The sequence below is a fragment of the Salvelinus fontinalis genome, chromosome 2 (assembly GCF_029448725.1).
Source record: "Salvelinus fontinalis isolate EN_2023a chromosome 2, ASM2944872v1, whole genome shotgun sequence".
Classification (NCBI taxonomy): domain Eukaryota; kingdom Metazoa; phylum Chordata; class Actinopteri; order Salmoniformes; family Salmonidae; genus Salvelinus; species Salvelinus fontinalis.
Genome location: NC_074666.1, coordinates 79,375,474 through 79,399,272, shown reverse-complemented (window position 1 = coordinate 79,399,272; position 23,799 = coordinate 79,375,474). Strand labels below are relative to the sequence as shown.

Here is a 23,799-nt window from a genome sequence, read left to right as displayed (position 1 = left end):
TTGCTGATTTCATATTATAGGATTTAAGGTTAACTTTTAAAATGTCCCAAAAAGTTTGGTTAATGTGTGGACATTTTACTGTTTCAAAAAGATATTGTTCAAAACAAGCTGTTCAATTACCTAGTGCACTGCCATCAGCAGCTCTGGGCTATTGGCCTGCCGCCCACGGCTTGGATTGCATTGCCAGCTATTACATTGTTTGCTATTGTTGGGGGGGTGGGGGGACTTCAGCAATGAGAAAGCAAGATTTCATCACATGATTTTCCCAGCCCAAAGTAAATGGACCTTCCTGGGGTGTTGAGGTATTGAACAGATAGAGCAAATTGCAATTAAATAACCTGAACCGGACATTCATCATCAGTCGAAGGACAGAGGGATACACTTGCTATAACCTCTTCTTGCGGATCTGGTAGGACAAAAAAACATGTCTCTGTGCCAGTGGCGATTTTAGAATGTACATCTTGGTGGGGCAAACAAAACAAAAATGTTAGATACATGCCAGCAAAGCCACTACACAACACTGAACAATACATGAATTGCACTATAACAGTGACAAACAGTGCCCATAAACTGTTAGGGCCTACATAAAGCTGTCCCAAAAGCAGAGCTTTCTTTTCAGCACCATGGAGTGAATCCTTACCACAGCTACACCTGGCTATCAGCGGAGTCTTGTCTGGCAACGAAACAGATATTCAACCTCATTTACTGCCTTTTAAAAAACATAGCTGATATGGCTGACTTGCTTAAACAAATGTGGTTTCTACTGACAATTGAGATGTACAAACTATTGCATAAGGGGACGACAAGCGGATAAGAGGCAATCCGTAATTTCCATTTAGACATTAATGAGCTAGGACGGACATAGTAGATATAACTATTTGTTCAGTACTTTTGAAATGTAAAGCGACAGAATTCAGAACATGGGCCATTTTTACAGTTTTCTCCCTGTACACCAAGTCAGAACCATAGGATAAATAAAGGGGGCATATAAGCAGAAAATGAAAGCTCTTACAATATTCAATGATTACATTTCTCTAAAACAGGCTATTGGGTACATGTGCACCACCAAGTCAGAACAGTAGGCTAAATCTTCAGCATTATATCGTCAACATTATATCCACTATCAACAACAAAAAACTATAGGCTGGGCAGCACCTCCTACTGGCGAGTTGATCTACAGCTATTCATTTGGTCTCCCATCCAGGGTTTTAACCAAACTCAGCTTTTCTATTTGTCACTGACTACTACCAATGTGCTATCGTGAGAATGATTATTAAGAGACCTATTAATAACTAAATACACTGCTCAAAAAAATAAAGGGAACACTTAAACAACACAATGTAACTCCAAGTCAATCACACTTCTGTGAAATCAAACTGTCCACTTAGGAAGCAACACTGATTGACAATAAATTTCACATGCTGTTGTGCAAATGGAATAGACAAAAGGTGGAAATTATAGGCAATTAGCAAGACACCCCCCAAAACAGGAGTGATTCTGCAGGTGGTGACCACAGACCACTTCTCAGTTCCTATGCTTCCTGGCTGATGTTTTGGTCACTTTTGAATGCTGGCGGTGCTCTCACTCTAGTGGTAGCATGAGACGGAGTCTACAACCCACACAAGTGGCTCAGGTAGTGCAGTTCATCCAGGATGGCACATCAATGCGAACTGTGGCAAAAAGGTTTGCTGTGTCTGTCAGCGTAGTGTCCAGAGCATGCAGGCGCTACCAGGAGACAGGCCAGTACATCAGGAGACGTGGAGGAGGCCGTAGGAGGGCAACAACCCAGCAGCAGGACCTCTACCTCCGCCTTTGTGCAAGGAGGTGCACTGCCAGAGCCCTGCAAAATGACCTCCAGCAGGCCACAAATGTGCATGTGTCAGCATATGGTCTCACAAGGGGTCTGAGGATCTCATCTCGGTACCTAATGGCAGTCAGGCTACCTCTGGCGAGCACATGGAGGGCTGTGCGGCCCCACAAAGAAATGCCATCCCACACCATGACTGACCCATCGCCAAACCGGTCATGCTGGAGGATGTTGCAGGCAGCAGAACGTTCTCCACGGCGTCTCCAGACTCTGTCACGTCTGTCACATGTGCTCATGTGCTCAGTGTGAACCGGCTTTCATCTGTGAAGAGCACAGGGCGCCAGTGGCGAATTTGCCAATCTTGGTGTTCTCTGGAAAATGCGAAACGTCCTGCATGGTGTTGGGCTGTAAGCACAACCCCCACCTGTGGACATCGGGCCCTCATACCACCCTCATGGGGTCTGTTTCTGACCGTTTGAGCAGACACATGCACATTTGTGGCTTGCTGGAGGTCATTTTGCAGGGCTCTGGCAGTGCACCTCCTTGCACAAAGGCGGAGGTAGAGGTCCTGCTGCTGGGTTGTTGCCCTCCTACGGCCTCCTCCACGTCTCCTGATGTACTGGCCGGTCTCCTGGTAGCGCCTGCATGCTCTGGACACTACGCTGACAGACACAGCAAACCTTTTTGCCACAGTTCGCATTGATGTGCCATCCTGGATGAACTGCACTACCTGAGCCACTTGTGTGGGTTGTAGACTCCGTCTCATGCTACCACTAGAGTGAGAGCACCGCCAGCATTCAAAAGTGACCAAAACATCAGCCAGGAAGCATAGGAACTGAGAAGTGGTCTGTGGTCACCACCTGCAGAATTACTCCTGTTTTGGGGGGTGTCTTGCTAATTGCCTATAATTTCCACCTTTTGTCTATTCCATTTGCACAACAGCATGTGAAATTTATTGTCAATCAGTGTTGCTTCCTAAGTGGACAGTTTGATTTCACAGAAGTGTGATTGACTTGGAGTTACATTGTGTTGTTTAAGTGTTCCCTTTATTTTTTGAGCAGTGTATATGCACTGTTGCTACCTAAGTCATTCCAAAGGATAGATTTAACAGAGCAAATGAAATGTAACCATACTTTAAAGGTCATATATCATCAATGATTCTATTTAGACATATATAGCATTTAAGTCAGCTATTGTTTCAATTCAACCCAGGGGTCAACTAAAATGATAAACTGTGTAGTTTGAGCCCTGAATTCTGATTGACTGAAAGCCATGTTATATCAGACCGTATACCACGTGTTTGACAAAACATTTAGTTTTACTGCTCTAATTATGTTGGTAACCAGTTTATAATAGCAATAAGGCTCCTCTGGGGTTTGTGATATATGGCCAATACACCACGGCTAAGGGCTGTGTCCAGGCACTCCACGTTGCGTCGTGCTTAAGAACAACCGTTAGCCGTGGTATAGTGGCCATATACCACACCTCCTCGTGCCTTATTGCTTAAATAGACAATAAAATATTGGCCAAGGATTTTAAGCTTTGGTTGATTTCAAATGCAATCTTCAAAATAATCATTGATATATTGGATTTAAGTCTTTATGTCAACCAAAAATCTAAGTTAAAAGATAGGACTGAATCAAATCAAACTTTATTCAAAATGCATTTAAAGTTTGATTAGATTTCCTCCTATTCTTAAACTTAGATTGTTAGATTTGTGAATCCAACATATACATTTTATATTTGTAGACAAACTGGAATTTGTTGACAACCAAACACAATTCAATATCCCTTTTGCAATAAAGTAAATAGCCTATTAACTTGTCAACAAGTTAACAAAATGATATGTTGGATTCAAGTCTCCAACTAAACCAAAAATAAAAGTTAAAAGAATAGGATTAAGCTAGTGGCTCAGATGAAACTATCTGGCATTGTCAACCAAACACAATTCAATAACCTAAAGTTAGGCTATCTTACAAACTAGTATTTATTCAACCTTGAAATGAGTAACACATCCATGGCCACATTTTGAGATTAGACTACTGTAACTATACAGTGCATTCAGAAAGAATTCAGATCTCTTGACTTTGTTACATTACAGCCTAATTCTAACATTTATTCAAAATATTTTTTTGTTCTTCATCAATCTACACACGGTATTCCATAATGACAAAGCAAAAACCGATTGTCATAAATGTTTTCACATTTATAAAAATATGTAATATTTACAGAAGTATTCAGACCCTTTACTTAATACTTTGTTGAAGCACCTTTGGCAGCGATGACAGCCTCGAGTCTACTTGGTTATGACACTACAAGCTTGGCACACCTGTATTTCGGGAGTTTCTTCCATTCTCTGCAGATCCTCTCAAGCTCTGTCAGGTTGGCTGGGGAGCGTCACTGCACATCTATTTTGAGGTCTCTCCAGAGATGTTAGACCGAGTTCAAGTCCGGGCTCAGGCTGGGCCACTCAAGGACATTTAGAGACTTGTCCCGATGCCACTCCTGCGTTGTCTTGGCTGTGTGCTTAGGGTCATTGTCCTGTTTGAAGGTGAACCGTCGCCCCAGTCTGAGCTCTGGAGCAGGTTTTCATCAAGGATGTCTCTGTCCTTTGCTCCGTTCATCTTTCCCTCAATCCTGACTAGTCTCCCAGTCCCTGCCGCTGAAAAACTTCCCCACAGCATGATGCTGCCACCACCATGCTTCACCATAGGGATGGTGCCAGGTTTCCTCCAAATGTGTGCTTGGCATTCAAGCCAAAGAGTTCAAATCAAATCAAAATCAAATCAAAGTCACATGCACATGGTTAGCAGATGTTAATATGAGTATAGCGAAATGCTTGTGCTTCTAGTTCAGACAGTGCAGTAATATCTAACAAGTAATCTAACAATTCCATAACAACGACCTTATACACACAAATGTAAAGGGATGGAATAAGAATATGTACATATAAATATATGGATGAGCGATGGCCGAGCGGCATAGGCAAGATGCAATAGATGGTATAAAATACAGTATATACATATGAGATGAGTAATGTAAGATATGTAAACATTATTAAAGTGGCATTATTTATAGTGACTAGTGATCCATTTATTAAAGTGGCCAATGATTTGAGTCTGTGTGTAGGCAGAAGCCTCTCTGTGTTAGTGATGGCTGTTTAAGAGTCTGATGGCCTTGAGATTGAAAAACAGCTTCTATTGGTTCCGGCTTTCATGCACTTGTACTGACCTCACCTTCTGGATGGTAGTGGGGTAAACAGGCAGTGGCTCCGCTGGTTTTTGTCCTTGATGATCTTTTTGGCCTTCCTGTGACGTCAGGTGCTGTAGGTGTCCTGGAGGACAGGTAGTTTGCCCCCGGTGATGTGCTGTGCAGACCGCACCACCCTCTGGAGAACCTTGCGGTTGAGGGCGGTGCAGTTGCCGTACCAGGCGGTGATACAGCCCGACAGAATGCTCTCAATTGTGCACCTGTAAAGGTTTGTGAGGGTTTTAGGTGACAAGCCACATTTCTTCAGCCTCCTTCTTCACCACGGTCTGTGTGGGTGGACCATTTCAGTTTGTCCGTGATGTGTACACTGAGGAACTTAAAACTTTACACCTTCTCCACTACTGTCCCGTCGATGTGGATAGGGGGGGGGGCTTCCTCTGCTGTTTCCTGAAGTCCACAATCATCTCCTTTGTTTTGTTGACGTTGAGTTCAATCTTGGTTTCATCAGACCAGAGAATATTGTTTCTCATGGTCAGTCCATTAGGTGCCTTTTAGCAAACTCCAAGCTTGCTGCCATTTGCCTTTTACTGAGGACTGGCTTCAGTCTGGCCACTCTCCACAAAGGCCTGATTGGTGGAGTGATGCAGAGATGGTTGTCCTTCTGGAAAGTTCTCCCATCTCCACAGAAGAACTGAACTCATTCATAGAACTGGAGCTCATTCATAGTGACCATCAGGTTCTTGGTCAAGACCAAGGCTCTTCTTCCCCGATTACTCAGTTTGGTTTGGTTTCCAGCTCTAGGAAGAGTCTTGGTGGTTCCAAACTTAAGAATGATGGAGGCCACTGTATCTTACAGTGCACCTTCAATGCTGAAGAAATGTTTTGGTACCCTATCTGTGCCTCGACACAATCCTGTCTCAGCGGTCTACGGACAATTCCTTCGACCTCATGGTTTGGTTTTTGCTCTGACGTGCACTGTTAACTGTAGGACATTATATCAACAGGTGTGTGCCTTTCCAAATCATGTCCAATCAATTGAATTTACCACAGGTGGACTCCAATCAAGTTGTAGAAACTTCTAAACGATGATCAATGGAAACAGGATGCACTTGAGCTCAATTTCAGGTCTCATAGCCAAGTGTATGAATACTTATGTAAATAGGGTATTTGTTTTGTATTTTTAATACATTTGCTAAAACCTGTTTTCTCTTTGTCCTTATGGGGTATTGTGAGCAGATTGATGAGGAAAAAATATAATTTAATCAATTTTAGAATACAGCTGTAACGTAACAAAATGTGGAAAAAGTCAAGGGGTCTGAATACTTTCCAAATGCACTGTAAATGTCTTATTTAAACATAGAAAGCCTGCATGTTCAAGATTGCATGCAAAGGTTGCAGGTTTGTGACAATCTTCACAATTGCTGTAATCATCTGCACAGAATCTTGAACAGCATCAATAACTTAATTGCACCATGCACTTTTAATGTAATCTCAACTGCAATCCAGGTAATTTGGTTGTGCTATTAAATGAAGCACAGTGATAACACATTAGGTTGTATAAATACAAAACGGTACATTGTATTCCTATTTCAACTTTGTTGTTCATTTAAATGGTTGAAAGCGCAGATAACACATTTAGATGACAACTAAACCATTAATCTGACATCGTTTTTCCTTTGGAATTTGGTTATTAGATGGTTGAAAGCATAGTGATAACACATTGGGAATTCAACAAACTTCTGGCTGTCGTTGAGTGGGTGAATAAAGGTTGAAATCACATTGACCAACATCTCAACCAAATATTACCCACATTTCCTCGCTGAAAGAACGTGCTGTGTCCAGTGAACTGTATGCAGTAAACATGGTTGTTTTGGGGATTCAGGCCGCTAAAGGCTGGCCATGGCAAAAACTTCTAGAACGTGGGATGCTGAGCCAAGCATTTAGAAGAGGCTGTATATATTCAGTCCCAGGAATAAGATTAGTGTCAGTGCAATTACAAATGAAAGCTTAGATGTGACTCTCAAACATTGATACGCCATATCAAATTCCCATTGTGTATTGCATTCCCAAACTGTCCTACTATTAAGGGCTGAAGGGAGTGATTTGATGCATGTATTTTTTAAGGTGAGAACGTGACCTGATTACACACACACACACACACACACACACACACCAGGGGGTGATGTGTTTGTCTCTCTAAGAAGAACATGTTACCATTAGCAGGTGAACAACTCAGCCAGCGCAAAATATCAGCTTGACTACGACCTGACGTTAGTTCATTTTCTTGCCCCAGTAAGGAAAATAACAAACATACTTTAAAAAAATAAGATTTTGCACTTTTTTCTGCTAAACAATCTGACATAATATAGTGATATGAATTACATCTAGGGAAATATTTCCTATTGAAGAGTCCAAGACAATATTTGTGTATTCAACTGAGGGAAAGACATGGAAGACATCGTATTTCATCATCTTTGTCATTATTATTGCCATTTAAATCAGACCTTGTAATAGAAAGCCATAACAAAACAATGTCCTCAGGATTACAGTGGCTATTATCAGTATTTTATGACAGTAACCATCTAGATATACTTCAACAGCATTGAAAGACAGAAAAACAACTTACTACAAAAATATGTTGTTCATTCAGAGATAGACTATGGAAAAGATACAACTCCATAAAGTTATGAAAAGAAATATTTTCTATGTTGAGTAATTATTTTCTATATCTTGGAACTTTGACCCATATTGCATGTTTTTGTTTTTTTATTCATCTATTAAGAAGTCACTAAAAGCCAAGATGACTTTGCAGAAATTAGTTTGGTTTGATAATGACATCATTCTGTTCCTATGGTAGTGTCCAGGTTCTTTCCTAAAGTAACAGTGTTGGACTTGGTCCTTCATTTCATTGCAGAATTGCATAATGGTGCATTTTTCTTTCATTACTTGACCGCTCCATGACTTATGTGCATAACTATTTGGCTCCTTCATGTTGAGACTGTCTGGTCCCTAAAAAAATGCTGTCTATTGGAAATGCCAACGCTTTTGGCATGGATATCAGTTTTCATTTTTACCAACTCAATTAAAACAGAGGAAATTCCTCATCAGTTACACAACTCCATTTTCATTTAAAACACCACTCCTTGAAAAAATCCTACAAAAACATTCTTAAAAAATAATAATTAAAGGCTCAGTCTACCAATAAGACAATAGTTTTTAAACAAGTACTTCAAATTGAGTATTCTTGTAATACTGTAATATAACACTGCTTTTCTTAATACTGGAGTTTCCCTGGCAAAGGAGACCATTTAAGTATTAACCAATCAGACTATCTTTGTTACCAGACTGGGATGTGCTGCATGTAAAGTGTAGCTTGTTTCTATACCTTATTCACTTCAGAAAAACTGATAGTGATTGTAGTTTGAACCATAGAAAAAGCTGCAGCTAATTTTGTAGTGACAGCCTACGCATTGTAAACCTTCAGCAGCCAAAACACTCCTTCAATAGTGACACTCAACGGCACATAAAACCAAAAGAACTCACAACGAGGAAACAAACAATAATAGCACGTGCTAATAAGATGTCTTTTCTGACCATGCAATTTGACCAGAACATTCTGGGCCTGAGCGTCTCAATACGCCCCTCTCTGAACACACATTCTGTAGTCCAGTTCTATGCACCAGTGCTATGTAGTGAGTGACTGCTCCAGTGAAGTACAATGCACGTTTCTTATATTTTCTACAGTGCAGTGCAACAGTGCAAAGTGGGTGGAAAACATCACAGTTTGTTTGAACTCAAACTTCAAAAGGTAGGTGTATGTAAGCCGTGGTCCCTCACTTCTCCCACTTGTTGTTCTCGGGATTGTTCCTCAGAGGACTAGTGGAACAAAGACCTGGGAGTTAACATGTGACGTGTTCAAGGTCAGGAGGTGTGTCCACAACCACAAGACCTGGAAGAAAATTGAAAAGCACTTGCTGTTTGAAAACAATAACCTCCACGTATTGCATTCAATAGTCTTGAGTCTGATGAGAGTATTTTCAGCCTGATCGAGTGATCAGAGCTAGTGATCAGAGTCCTCTATCCTCTCCCATACACTGTCTCTATCTTCCTAAAGAGTCTCTCGCAAAAGTATCCCAACAAGAGTAATTAACTCCACGTAAAAAATAATAAGTACACAGAAAACAATAAGTAAATCACATGATGGTAGTGTGGTGTTTCCTAGCAGTTCTGTTTGTTGCAGGTTGGTGCCTCAGCATTCAAAACCACACACAGGTTGTGCCCCTGCTCCCTCCGGTTACAGCCGGCCGACCTTGGCGTCCCCGATGGCACCCCAGACGTCAAAAACAAATTCATCCGGGAAGGCGAAGTCACCAAGAGTCTCGTCCAATGCCTCGGCAAACTCATCTGGGTTCTTTTTGTCCTTCCCCAGCTCCACCATTGTAGCAGCTGACAGTGAGGGAGAGGGGTCAGACAGGAGTCAACCACAGCACAACAAAGTAATAGGACGTTAAATAGTTAACCAAATAGCTACCGAGACTATTTGCATTGACCCTTTTTGCACGTTGCCTCATCACATATATGTAATATTATCTGACCTCTTTATTCCAAGTCAAATGTACATATCTACCTCGTACCCTGCACATCGACTCAGTAATGGTACCCGTGTATATTGCCAAGTTATCGTTACTCATTGTGTATCTATTATTACATGTTTTACTTTTCTATTATTTCTCTATTTATTTCACTCTGCATTGTTGGGAAGGGTCCGTGAGTAAGCATTTCACCGTTAGTCTACACCTATTGTTTACGAATCATGTAACAAATCAAATTTGATTTGAAGTGGCAACACACAAGTCACCACTTTGCTAACAGGAGCTGCATGTGTGAATCCCATTCACACGTATACACACGCCGTCTCCCTTACCCAGCTCACTGTCTCTGATGCCCATGTAACTCTCCAGGAGGTCATCCACTTTCTCTATGGCCTTCTCCTCAAACGCAGAGGGCTGACAAACAAATACCACAAACATAGTCATGACCTGAAACCATGTTTACCTTATTAACGGTAATAGAAGAACCAAAACACACACTCACCAGCTCCTCCACAGTGGCTGGGCCTTTGGAGCGTAAACGCAGGGTGCCCTTCCCTGTCCCCAGCTGGGTTCCTGAGCCAGCCCGGGCCCCTCCTGACCTCTGGCTGATCATGTCTACAGGTAAGGGAGACAACATAACATGTCAAAGGAGCATCAGGTTTCTGACCTCCTAATTCTATATCTAGCTAGTCAATGATAATATAAGAGCAATTAAAAGGCATCACAAAGTTTGATAACTGCTGACTCATTCCTAAATATAATCTGTCACACCATAATATGATTCATAATTATTTTGTCAGCACACACAATCTCTCACACACACACACATACATACATAAACCCACCGAAGGCTTTCAAGGGCTCCACCATCTTGAGAACAAAGTCCTTCCCCTTGGGCAGCTCCTTGAGCATCTTGGCCACCTCGTAGTGTCGACAGCCAATGAGACTGTGGCCGTTGATGGACTCAATCATGTCTCCCACGTTGATGACCTGGATCTGATGGACCACGCTACCCTCCCTTATTCTCTGGAAGGGACAGGAAGAGACAATGTAAAAATCCACAATTTCACACAATCAGCCATTTTGGCAGTGGCAAACATAAACAACTCTATAATGTGCATAGGCAACTAACTAACATTTTATATTCAGTCTACTGTACATTCCACACTGTCGCTGCAATTGAGGCTCTGCGTTTCAAACGCTCCCATTCTGTTCTATTTTTAGTCCTCTGTGTGTGATGCTGATGCATTTCCTTCCACTGCCAGACTTATCAGAGGTGACAGACACAGATGACTCTTTCCTAGCCAGTAACCATGCCCACCTTGATGAAGGCGTATCCAGCTCCATTATCGGTGATGGTCAACCCCAGGGCGTCCTCCCCCTTGAACACCTCCACCTCCTTCCTCTGGCCTTTGATATGGGCGAAAATAAAGTCCTCCAGCCCAATCTGACCCCCCAGTAACTTATCCATGTCCACCTTGTGAGTGTTCAGAGTGCAGAACATCACCTGAAGAGTTAGAAAGTGAGTCAGTAAAGGGATAAACTGAAGCAAATCTCTCTCACACACACGTCAGTCGTCATATTGTTCACCTCTGGTGGTGCGATCCCAAAGGCCTCTCCGATCTTGGTGTAGAGCTCTCGCACGTTGCTGAACCCCTCGATGCGTCCCGTGGGGCTACCATGTGCTAGCTGGGTGTGGAAGATCAGACGAGGTCTCAGGCTGGTGGGTGGGGGTGGCAGACCCTCCTGGGTAGTACCCTCCCCGAGCCCCACACCACCTCCACCGAGGCCGTCCATTCCTGGGACATTAAGGCCCGCTCGGATCGGCTCGGCTTCCTCGTTCTCCACTAGTGGAGACGCTTTCTTTCTTCTACCCAATCCAAGGGGCATTTTTATCCTTCTGTGTGTCTGTCTGTGGAAGTGAACAGATGCTGCTTTGGTAGGTAGCCAAAGGTCCTGTCCAGCATAGGACTCTCTCAAGTCTTCTTCCACCTGACAGGTTAGTTAAACATTACTACCAAACCCCATAGCTGGTGCATCACATCACAATACACTGGAAGATAGCTTTCAAAAACGAGTACCAAAACGCCCAGCAGCTAGCTAGCTCACCCATAAAACACTTCTTCTGGCTACTTGTCTTGCCATCAAGTTACATGGCATTAGATAAGATGATAAACATCGCAACTTGAATCAGAGATTGCACTTAATTTGATACACCTATTTAAAAAAATAAAAAGATTGTCAGCTAGGAAGCTAACTTGTTAGCTAGTTAGCTTGTTGGCTAACACAATATTAGCTGCTAGCTAGCTGAGAATGAAGGAATATAGCAGTCAAGGTAAACATCTTACCAGAGCTTTAGCTAGCTAACTCGCTGTACGATGTGATTTATTCAAACCAGACGTGGAATTGAACATCAAAACACTAGGTTACTTCTTGATCCAAAGGTTGTGAAAGTAAAGTTACATCGCATTTGAATCGCTTGTCTTGTGAGATAGGCTAACAAGCTAATGAGAGGAAAGGATGGTCTGATGGTATGTATGTTGTTCAGCAGGGGTGTTTTCATTAGATAGCACAGCCACAAAGTCCAAATTGGCTATGTCGAGAGAGAAAAAAAGGAAAACAAAAATGTGCTTTTTGGGTTTTATTTATGTTTGGGGTTAGGAATACGGTTAGCAGTGAGGTTAAGGTTAGGTTTAAAATCAGATTTTAAGAAGAGCAATAGTAAAAATAGGCGGGGTTTACTTTGCGACTGTGGTAACAATTGACGACTGCAGGGGTGGGACTTCAGCACTGTAGAATGGCCTCCTCCACTATAGGATTCCTCTCCTCGTCTCTAGCTCTTCGATGCCCCCTACTGTAAAGCAGGTTTTCAACTCTCTGTCCTAGGAATTCCAATAGTCCTCCTGGCATGAATAATTAATCTACACTGCCTGTAATGCATTTTATAATCTATCTAGTATAGATGGCATAAAGGCTTTTACTAGAAATGCTCACCTTTTGATTCTAACTTGTAACAGATTCAGTTCCCATATGTCTCTCACTCCGTTTAACCCCTGGATGTGGATGTGTGTTTTTCAGAAGATTGCTTGTTTGACAATCTGCTCCAGGTAGAACAAAATGCAATCTGATAAAATGGTGCTTTGACCATAATCCAGTTAGCTAGGCCCTAGTTGGCAAAAATTGTGCATGTGTAAAATAATTTTGTTGTTAAATCAAATCAAACTTTCACATGCGCCGAATACCACAAGTGTGGACCTTGCCGTGAACTGCTTACTTACAAACCCTTAACCAACAGCGCAAATACACTAAAGTAAAAAATAAAATAAAAACACAATAACGAGGCTATATACAGGGGGTGACCAATACAATTTGATACCGAGTCAGTGTGCAGAAAAGCAAAAAGTAGCTGGTTCGCGCCCCACGTGCGGCAGAACTAAATCCACTCGGTTACTTTAAAAGTTTGACATGGGCCTAAATAAGATAGAACTACATAATTTTGTACAATTTTATTTGATATTTACAAGTTTGCCAGTCTTTGCAACAACTAAAATACCACAAAATGCCAAGGGGACCTCATTTGTTCAAAGGATAGGACAAATAAAATAAAAATGTTCAGTTTCATACAAATTTAAAGCAGATTGCTAACACCTATTTGTCAAATAAAATTCTGGGTGCATAATAATAATACAGAATGTCTGCAAATTTTATAAAAACTATTTAAACTTTTCCATCAAAGGAAAACATTTGCAAATAAAGCAAATATTTTTTAACAAAAAAGTTCAACCGAGATTACACATCTCTACATTCATGTTAAACCACATGTATCTGTTAAAATGAAATAAGAGTGGAACTCCACTTGGAGTGGAATGATAAATGGGTACGTGTTGACTGATCATTACAACCTCAATGACAATCAAATACATTACATCTTGCAACGGGAACCGTTTGAGAACCAAACAGCACGAAACGGTGCGGGACCTACCTCAATTTGTCCAATAAAAATAATTTACAAAACATTTTCCGTTTGGCGTAAACCTTTCGTGCAACAGATTAAACGTTTTGCAAAAGAATCGGTGTAATGAATGCACCCCAGGTTAAAATATATATTTCAAGTACTTGAAAATGACATTATTCAAATAATTCAAACATATTTTAACAATACAACTGACTCACTACTTGGCTATTTTACAGTTTGTCAACTGTCATTTTTGGAATGATTTCCTTATTTACCACAGATGCTTAGGCTTGCTTTATCTCAAACAATGTGCTTCAAAAATCAGTTCACTGCATACTGTAGGCTGCGTTCACACAGGCAGCTCAATTCTGATCCTTTTTCCACTAATTTGGTGTTTTGACCAATCACAGATCTTTTCGCAGCAGATCTTTTTCAGAGCTGATCTGATTGGTCAAAATACAATTTAGTGGGAAAAAAAGCTCAGAATTGGGGCCCGTCTAAAAGCAGCCATATTAGACAAGACATTGTTTGCTCTGCAGTGTGTAAGAAGTACAGGATATGACAAAATAAAAAGGATGAAGATTATCCTAACAGAAATGGTTTGCATAGAGGTTCCGAAGTAGCAGTAGATATTAGTTTCACAGCTTTAACAGAGTTAGAGAGAATTTAAACAGCTAAAATGCACTGCCGTTTTGAACAGCTTCTAAAGAATCACTGCAGAGTAAACACACCTACAAGTTTCACTGAAGAATGGGCATACAAGTTAATCATACTTACAACAATAGTGATCCTCAAGCTAAATGTAAGGGGTCCTACAGAGGTCAAAACATATCACACCATCTTCTTATAGTATTTCACAATAAGATGGTGCACGTTTGTCTATACACACACACACACAAACAAGGTCAATCTCACATCTGTGACTTGACATTTGGCACAAAATAGATAACGCGCCCTTGAATAACTAAAATCTATACAACTGGAGAAGCTACACTACATGGCCAAAAGTATGTGGACACCTGCTCTTATTCCAAAATCATGGGCATTAATTTGGACTTGGTCCCTCCCTTTGCTGCTATAACTGCCTCCACTCTTCTGGGAAGGCTTTCCACCAGATGTTGGAACATTGGAAGCAAGTCCCCGCAGCATTCAGCCACAAGAGCATTAGTGAGGTCGGCCACCGATGTTGGGCGATTAGACCTGGGTCGGCGTGCCAATTCATACCAAAGGTGTTCAATAGAGTTGAGGACAGGGCTCTATGCAGGCCAGTCAAGTTCTTCCACACTGATCTCAACAAACCATTTCTGTATGGACCTTGCTTTGTGCACTGGGGCATTGTCATGCTGAAACAGGAAAGGCCTTGCCCAAACTGCTGCCACAAAATTGAAAGCACAGAATCGTCTAGAATGTCATTGTCTGCTGTAGCATTAAGATTTCCATTCACTGGAACTAAGAGGCCTAGCCCAAACCATGAAAAACAGTCCCAGATCATTATTCCTCCTCCACCAAAGTTTACAGTTGGCACTATGCAGTCGGGCAGGTAGCGTTCTCTTGGCATCCGCCAAACCCAGATTGTCCATCGGACTGCCAGGTGAAGCGTGTTTCATCACTCCAGAGAACGTGTTTCCACTGCTCCAGAGTCCAATGGCGGTGAGCTTTACACCACTCCAGCCGATGCTTGGCATTGCGCATGGTGATCTTGTGTGGCTGCTCAGCCATGGAAACCAATTTCATGAAGCTCTCGATGAAGTTATTGTACTGACTTTGCTTCCAGAGGCCGTTTGAAACTCAGTAGTGAGTGTTGCAACCAAGGACAGGCGATTTGTACCTGCTTCAGTGGCCCTGTTCTGTGAGTTTGTGTGGCCTACCACTTCGGGGCTGAGCTGTTGTTGCTCCTAGATGTTTCCACAATAACAGCACTTACAGTTGACTGGGGCAGCTCTAGCAGGGCAGAAATTTGACGAACTAACTTGTTGGAAAGTTACTGAGCTCTTCAGTAAGGCCATTCTACTGCTAATGTTTGTCTATTGAGACTGCATAGCTGTGTGCTCGATTTTATACACCTGTCAGCAATGAGTGGGGCTGAAATAGCCAAATCCACTCATTTGAAGGGTTGTCCACTCACTTTTGGACATGTAGTGTATCAAGTATGTGGAATCTGTAGGGAGTTGCCTGGAGTGAATTCCTATTTTTTTTTATTCATACCTCATTCTCTGGGTTAGTTTGAACATGATTTGCAAGTTGTGCTCAAGAATCCCCAGTTTTGCCCCTCCCATTTAAGCTGAAAGAATTTTCTGAATTCTATTTGCTCTAGTTCCCCAACATAACGCAGTTTCAGAATCTCTCGCATACCTCACTGCAAAATAATGCCGACAACACCAAAGATATATTCAGACCCCTGGACTTTTTTCAAATTTTGTCATGTCACAGTATTATTCTAAAATGGATTAAATAAAAAATCCTCAGCAATTTACACACAATACCCCATAATGACAAAGCAAAAACAGTTAAAACAATTTTTTTAACCAAATGTATTAAACCTAGAAAACAGAAATACCTAATTTACATAAGTATTCAGACCCTTTTATGAGACTCGAAATTGAGCTCAGGTGCATCTTGTTTCCATTTATCATCCTTGAGATGTTTCTACAACTTGGAGTCCACCTGTGGTAAATTCAATTGATTAGATTTGGAAAGACACATAACTGTCTATACAAAGGTTGCACAGTTGGCAGTGCATGTCACAGCAAAAACCAAGCCATGAGGTTGAAGGAATTGTCCGTAGAGCTCCGAGACAGGATTGTGTCAAGGCACAGATCTGGGGAAGGGTACCAAAAATGGTCCCCAAGAACACATTGCCCTCCATCATTCTTAAATGGAAGAAGTTTGGAACCACGGAGACTCTTCCTAGAGCTGGCCGCCCAGCCAAACTGAGCAATCGGGGGGAAAGGGCCTTGGTCAGGGAGGTGACCAAGAACCAGATGGTCATTGACAGAGCTCTAGAGTTCCTAAGTGGAGATGGGAGAACCTTCCAGAAGGACAACCATCCCTGCAGCACTCCACCAAATCAGGCCTTTATGGTAGAGTGGCCAGACGGAAGCCACTCCTCAATAAAAGACACATGACAGCCCGCTTGGAGTTTGCCAAAAGGCACCTAAAGACTTGCAGACCATGAGAAACAAGATTCTCTGGTCTGATGAAACCAAAATTGAACTCTTTGGCCTGAATGCCAAGCGCCACGTCTGGAGGAAACCTAACACCATCCCTTCGGTGAAGCATGGTGGTGGCAGCATCATCATGCTGTGGGGATGTTTTTCAGCGGCAGGGACTGGGAGACTAGTCAGGTTCGAGGCACAGATGAACAGAGCAAAGTACAGAGAGATCCTTGATGAAAACCTGCTCCAGAGCGCTCAGTACCTCAGACTGGGGCAAAGGGGTTGTTGTCCTTCCAACAGGACAACGACCCTAAGCACACAGCCAAGACAACGTAGGAGTGGCTTCGGGACAAGTCTCTGAATGTCCGGATTTGAGAGCCCGGATTTGAACCCGATCAAACATCTCTGGAGAGACCTGAAAAAAGCTGTGCCGCAATGCTCCCCATCCAACCTGATAGAGCCTGAGAGGATCTGCAGAGAAGAATGGGAGGAACTGCCCAAATACAGGTGTGCCAAGCTTGTAGCATCATACCCAAGAAGACTCGAGGCTGTAGTCGCTGCCAAATGTGCTTCAACAAAGTACTGAGTAAAGGGTCACAATACTTATGTAAATGTGATGTATATTTTTTTTTCTTCTAAAACATTTCTAAAAACCTGTTTTTGCTTTGTCATTATGGTGTATTGTGTGTAGATTGATAAGAAAAAAAACGACTTTAATCAATTTTAGAATTAGGCTGTAACGTAACAAAATGTGGGAAAAGTCGAGGGGTCTGAATATTTTCCGATGGCACTGTATGCATTGTATTTATAAGTATATCTACATTCAGGAGTGTGTCACTGCTCCTGAGAGATATAGTTGATAAGTTGCCTGCAACAAATATTCTGGAAGCACTATCAAAACAACTGGATACCACACAAATTCCACGTCAGTGCTCTGTTTGCCACAGGCATCTTCAACTCTACCTATCCCTCGGACCTTATAACAACCAGCTCCAGTCATCTCTACAGGGCCAGACCAACCCTTGCCCTATGCTCAAACATTATTATCCAATGTCTAGCACTGGGTCCCCCAGAAGTGTCTTTATTTTCCCTTCCAATGGGAAATGGAATACTGTCAATAGGACATGTAGGTAATAAAATCTAAATGTTTTAATAATATTAAACAGGAAAAAATTATGAACCAAACAGAACAGCTAACATCAGAACAGAGACCAACATGTTACTCAATATCTCATGGTCAATATCTCATGGTGGTTAAATACATAACTGAATTATCATTTGGATCAAAGGTTGAATCAAAATAAACAGGTATAATTCCCAAACAACTATTCTGTTCTTTGGCCTAGGGTAAGGACAACTGTAATGGAGAAAGACGACTGGCTGTCTTCGTGTTTGTTAGGTGTCTTCAAAAGCTACTTAGTCATTCAAGGAGGAAGAATCTGAGTCAGTGCATCGCGGGCACTCTGCCCCAAATTCTCAGGGAATTTCACTACAAACTCAAGCACCATGTCCCCCCTCTTCTCTGGGCACTTGGACAGGGGTAGTCCCTCTCCCACTATACGCTTCTTCATCCCAGGTTTGACCATGTCTCTGGAGGTCACAGTCACAGTCCTACCGTCCAGAGTGGGAGCGCTGACCGTGCATCCACACAGTGCCTGATGGGAGAGAGAAATACAGATTGTCACAATTAGGTGTGTTATATTTTTAGTTAAAGAGTACAAGGCCTGGGAGTTGGGCTGGGCAATATTTCGAATTAATTATAAATTATGTTTTAGCGAGATGTTCCAGATGCCTGTATCGTAAGATTTTTTGTTTTTATGAGCGTTTATGTTCGCATGACGTTGTCTTTTAGGTCTCGTCTCCTTCGCACAGTCTGTGCATCTACCCCCTCTTCCTCTCACAACAACAAAGACGAAAGATCACTTCTTCCTCTGACAACAAGCAGTTTCAACTCGATACTTGCATTTGAGGTTTGGTCGAACAGAATGGGTGAGATGGACCCTGAAACACATTGGGACATTTTATTGTAAGAGAACTTAACCTTTCTAACGATACCCTTTTTATGTCTCAACTCCCAAAATTTAGCACAGGGCAGACCCTTCTAAAACGGGACATGATTGCGGAAAATCTATGCTCAGTTTGGTGCTAGCGGTGCATTTTAGCCACGGACTGTGCTAGCTGTCTAGTCGGTGTTTTATAAACGTTTTGTAGGCTAAGAATGGGCTTCAAATTTGCATTGTCAAATTCATGAAAACGCAGTCATATGATATTAAAATGTATATGTTTCCATGTGAATTAACTTACCATATCATATGCCAGTTTAACATATTTGAAGGCCAAAAAGAAGCACACAGCCGAAAAGTTACCACCGTTTCGTTAGAACTACACACATGAACTACATCTCCCCTTTCGACACCTTGCCGGTCAACAAACAAACTTATAATTTTCAAAAAGTAGGCCTACTGGCTGGCCACGTTCAGTAAAAAAAAAGAAAAAAAAAAAAGTAACAGCGCGATTACATATAAAATATTTAACAGCCTGTAACTAACAGGTTTTTACTGTCCTGTGAGTCAACTCGAGCAGGCATGCTAACAACGCTGCAGGAGTTATAGTTCAAATGAGACTTCTCTAACTTTCGGCTATGCATCTTATTTCTTGAGTGAGATAAAAGGCATCGGGTATGAGTAAATCAATACACGAATATAATGATATATACTACCGTTCAAAAGTTAGGGTTTACTTAGAAATGTCATTGTTTTTGAAAGAAAAGCACATTTTTTGTCCATTAAAATAACATAAAATTGATCAGAAATACAGTGTAGACATTGTTTATGTTGTAAATGACTATTGTAGTTGGAAACGGCCTATTTTTTTATGGAATATCCACATAGGCCCATTATCAGCCACCATCACTCCTGTGTTCCAATGGCATGTTATGTTAGCTAATCCAAGTTTATAATTTTAAAAGGTTAATTTATCATGTTTCTCAAACTAGACACTAATGTACTTGTCCTCTTGCTCAGTTGTGCACCGGGGCCTATTCTGGTTAGAGACAGTTTGCGCTGTTCTGTGAAGGGAGTAGTACACACAGCGTTGTACAAGATCTTCAATTTCTCACATGGAATAGCCTTCATTTCTTAGAACAAGAATAGACTAAAGAGTTTCAGAAGAAAGTTCTTTGTTTCTGGCCATTATGAGCCTGTAATCGAACACACACATGCTGATGCTCTAGATACTCAACTAGTCTAAAGAACGCCAGTTTTATTGCTTCTTTAATCAGAACAACAGTTTTCAGCTGTGCTAACGTAACTGCAAAAGGGTTTACTAATGATAAATTAGCCTTCTAAAATGATAAACTTGGATTAGCTAACACAACATGCCATTGGAACACAGGAGTGATGGTTGCTGATAATGGGCCTCTGTACACCTATGTAAATATTCCATTAAAAATCAGCCGTTTCCAGCTACAATAGTCATTTACAACAATGTCTACACTATATTTCTCATCAATTTGATGTTATTTTAATGGACCAAATTGTTTGCTTTTCTTTCAAAAACAAAGAAATTTCTAAGTGACCCCAAACTTTTGAACGGTAGTGTATATTGTAAAAACAACTAGCTGGAGCCGTCTGAGCGGTTGGCTATGAACACCCTTACCCACTAGTATATAATGCTGATAATTGGTTCTGACTCGCTACAGGCTGTCCAGCAAGAACAGTACGAATGCTTCTTAGTCTAGGACTTTTATCTTCACCACCACACACTATAGTATTCACACACACACACAGAGAAATCTTCAGTTTACAGAGGATGGACTTGTGGTTTTCTTGAATGCATTGTACCCACAATTTTACTAAAATAAACACACATAACTTGGTCGGCAGCCAAACGTGCATCTTCATCTGCCGACAACTATAGCCACTCTGACCTGGAGTGGGTTGGGTCAGAGTTCAAATTTGCATTCGGGCACTCTAATTGCTGTAAACCAAGAGGCTGTGACAGACAGCTGAGAAGGGGGGAAAATCACCCCAATAGGACTGTGGGGAGTCAGACATGGCCTGTTTTCTCTCTCTCTCACACATACACACACGCCCATTCAAAACACAGTACGGGACTTGCAACAGGAGGTAGTAAATACTAGTACTTTCATACCGTATTGGCAACTTGTTCTCATTCTGAGAAATAAGCATCTTCTTATCCATGTAGGTAGGCCACAAAGTGGACAGGCTAGCATTTTGTTCAAACAGTAGGAGACTGACAGGAGAGTGTGTTCATAAGTTAAACTGTTCGAACTTGTTAGCAAGCAAATAGATTCAAGATGGCTAGACTTTAAATATAAAGATTAGCTAACTAATCATTATTAGTGGATGTGCATTGTGTATGGTTCTGGTTAATTTTTTTTTACAAAAAGGGCATTTTCATACAGACAGACTTAAAAGCCAGATCAGTGATTATTGCAAAAAAGCAAGTTAAACTGCTATAATATAATTATTAGTGGGTTGTGGAAGGCTTACATTTAGCCTTGGTATAATCTTACAAGCCATGAATTCATTAGATTATTCATGACTGTTTAAAATGTTTGAAATGCAGTGTACTGACCTTTAAATGGTGCAACAAAGCTTATTTAGAGAAAAATATATTTTTAATATATATTGTGAATCGCCCATAAGTTACAAAACAAATCGACATATGATTTTTAGGTCATTTCGACCAACCCTACCTGAGAGCAGCAGAAAAATATCATTACCATGATTACAGAAAATACAAGTGAAAGAGTTTAGTGGGTTACGTTTATGACTGACACAATGTTTAAGAAATCACAAAGACCAAGCACTCACATCTCTGAGGGACACTCTAGCAGGGTAGATGATATCGGAGCCATCCCGGCGGAACACAGGATGGGGTTTGTCTTTGACCACAAACACCACGTCAGCAGGAATGTTAGTGGGCGTCTCATCTCCCTCCCTGGGGAAGGTGATCTTGGTCCCTTCCTTCCAGCCTCGCTTGATGTCCACTGTCAGGATCTTGTCCTCGCTGCGCATGCTGCAGCCGTCCGGGTTCAGCCGCTTCCTGGAGATCTTCATCTTCTTGGTGCAGCCGGAGAACACCTCCTCCAGGCTCACCTTCAGCTCGTGCACCACCGGAGAATCCTTCTTCTTCTCACGGCCCCCGTGGGGACCCCCTGGTCGGGATTTGAAGGACCTCTGGTGTTGGTGGAACCCTCCCATTCCACCCGGCATACCCCCCATCCCTCCCATACCAAATGCCGCAAAGGGGTCATCAGTGTCCATGTCATCGTCCCCGTTGCGTGCGAAGAACTGGTCGAATGGGCTGCGGCCGCCAAAAAACTCTGTAAACATGGCGTGAGGATCTCCATGGAAGGTGTAGTTGTAGTTGTTGGGGCCATTGGGACCACCACCCCCGCCGGCTGTGTGCCCCTTCAGGCCTGTAAGAGTGAACACAACATCAAAATTGCTATTTTAGAACACAAGAACAAACATCAAAATGTTTATTTTAAATCCCTTTGAATCACTTATACACAACACACTTTCAACACTTCCAGACATACCATCTCTCTAAATAAATAATGCTAAAGCATGTTACATTTCCACCTGTGTTTTCAGGGGTCACTGTGACAGAGCAGTGTTTCTGAAAAGGTGTTCTGCAATGTGTCACAGACCATGAGCGGACGTGACAGAAGGAGGGAATTAACGTTGTGATGTGAACTACCTAGCCCCACTGACAGTTTGAACTCAGAATAAGCAGGAAAGTTCCAGCAAGTTCTCGAGAGAATTGTAGTGCCTCTGACTGTTTCCGGCGCTCAGTTGCTTCCAATGTAATAACTACAATAGTTTCTAGGGCTACACTCAAAGAAAAACACAAACAGTAACATTTAAATAATAACGTTAGCTAGAAGTTGTCAAAAACAACGACCACGGCTGATACAGCTAGTAACGTTACATAGTTGGCAAACCTGACAACGTCGATTGCGCAAAACAGTTTAGGTTACAATGGTGCACCTCACTGCGTGGAACCAAAAGTTGATGCGTTACCTTCTTCTCCATATCGGTCATATATATCCTTTTTCTTTGCGTCGCTGAGGACATCATAGGCCTCGGCGATCTCTTTGAATTTATCCTCAGCTCCAGTGGACTTGTTTTTATCAGGGTGATATCGCAGGGCCTGCTTTCGATACGCCTTCTTTATCTCGTCCTCAGAGGCGCCTTTCTGTATACCCAACACTTTATAATAGTCTTTACCCATTACAAGTATCTGTCAAGTAACGCTTGATATTCAAAAAAGCATCGTCAATTCACCAGTTAATCTTATATCAAAGGCTGTCAACCAACCACACTGAAATGTAGTGTTTGAAGCTGGCTAGCTACTTAACCGGCTGACAGCTGCAAGCTAGTTACAAATCCGACCCTCCACGATTTTGTTTGAGCTATTAAACTATGGAGTTACATAAATATATCCCACTCTCTGCTGAATAAACCAATTTATGAGCTGAGATATCGTGGCTACTCAAAATACGCTTTTCACCATGTCGCTAGCTAGCCACCATGTAAGAAACTTCCAGAACTACTGGTGCTGATACTGCTGTGACTATCGCATTTCCACATTGACTGAAATCTCCGCCCCTTCTACGTCATGCTTTCAAAATGGTCTGTGCTTTCAAGATCTTTGGGGCGTCCCTATCCCATGGAAGTTGAAATGTATGAATGATTAAAATTCGGGTTAGGGTAGCCTCGTCGAGAACCAGGCGTGACAACGGGTTATGCTTGGCGTTGGGGTTTAGGGTAGGGACGCCCCAAGGATTCCGAATATCACTAACCCTGTCAAAATCAAGAACTACGATTTACGCCCCACTCCCTGGCAGCAGTTGCTTGCACATATAAGAAGGGATAAACTGCATGTTCAGGGATGGACAACTAGCGGCCCAACCAAATTGTGCTTAGTGCCCCCAAAAGGGTCACCCCATACAGAACCAATCAGTCGATATAAACGAGAACAATCATCAGAAATCACGCGATATGAATCGGACAATAGGGCGCCGCCTGACCCACTGATTGCAATTGT

At 41.9% G+C, this 23,799-nt stretch overlaps 2 protein-coding genes across 3 annotated transcripts; both read right to left on the bottom strand.

Moving 5' to 3' along the window:
• Nucleotides 1–7,480: 7,480 nt before the first annotated feature.
• Nucleotides 7,481–12,351, bottom strand: LOC129827941 (PDZ domain-containing protein GIPC1-like). Of its 2 annotated transcripts, none has more exons than XM_055889244.1 (7): nucleotides 11,958–12,351; nucleotides 11,200–11,601; nucleotides 10,931–11,116; nucleotides 10,455–10,635; nucleotides 10,112–10,224; nucleotides 9,942–10,023; nucleotides 7,481–9,463 (listed from the first exon to the last, which is right to left on the bottom strand). In XM_055889244.1, the coding sequence occupies exons 2-7, from the start codon at nucleotides 11,497–11,499 to the stop codon at nucleotides 9,312–9,314; spliced, it is 1,014 nt and encodes a 337-aa protein (XP_055745219.1). In that variant the 5' UTR covers nucleotides 11,500–11,601; nucleotides 11,958–12,351; the 3' UTR covers nucleotides 7,481–9,311. The 2 variants fall into 2 exon arrangements, with proteins under 2 accessions (XP_055745219.1, XP_055745228.1); XM_055889253.1 differs by having other exon boundaries at nucleotides 11,200–11,521.
• A 749-nt stretch (nucleotides 12,352–13,100) lies between these two features.
• Nucleotides 13,101–23,355, bottom strand: LOC129827920 (dnaJ homolog subfamily B member 1-like). Its single transcript, XM_055889212.1, has 3 exons — nucleotides 22,773–23,355; nucleotides 21,558–22,165; nucleotides 13,101–18,374 (listed from the first exon to the last, which is right to left on the bottom strand). Exons 1-3 carry the CDS (start codon nucleotides 22,981–22,983, stop codon nucleotides 18,144–18,146), a joined length of 1,050 nt encoding a protein of 349 aa, XP_055745187.1. The 5' UTR covers nucleotides 22,984–23,355; the 3' UTR covers nucleotides 13,101–18,143.
• Between the last annotated feature and the right edge of the window lie 444 nt (nucleotides 23,356–23,799).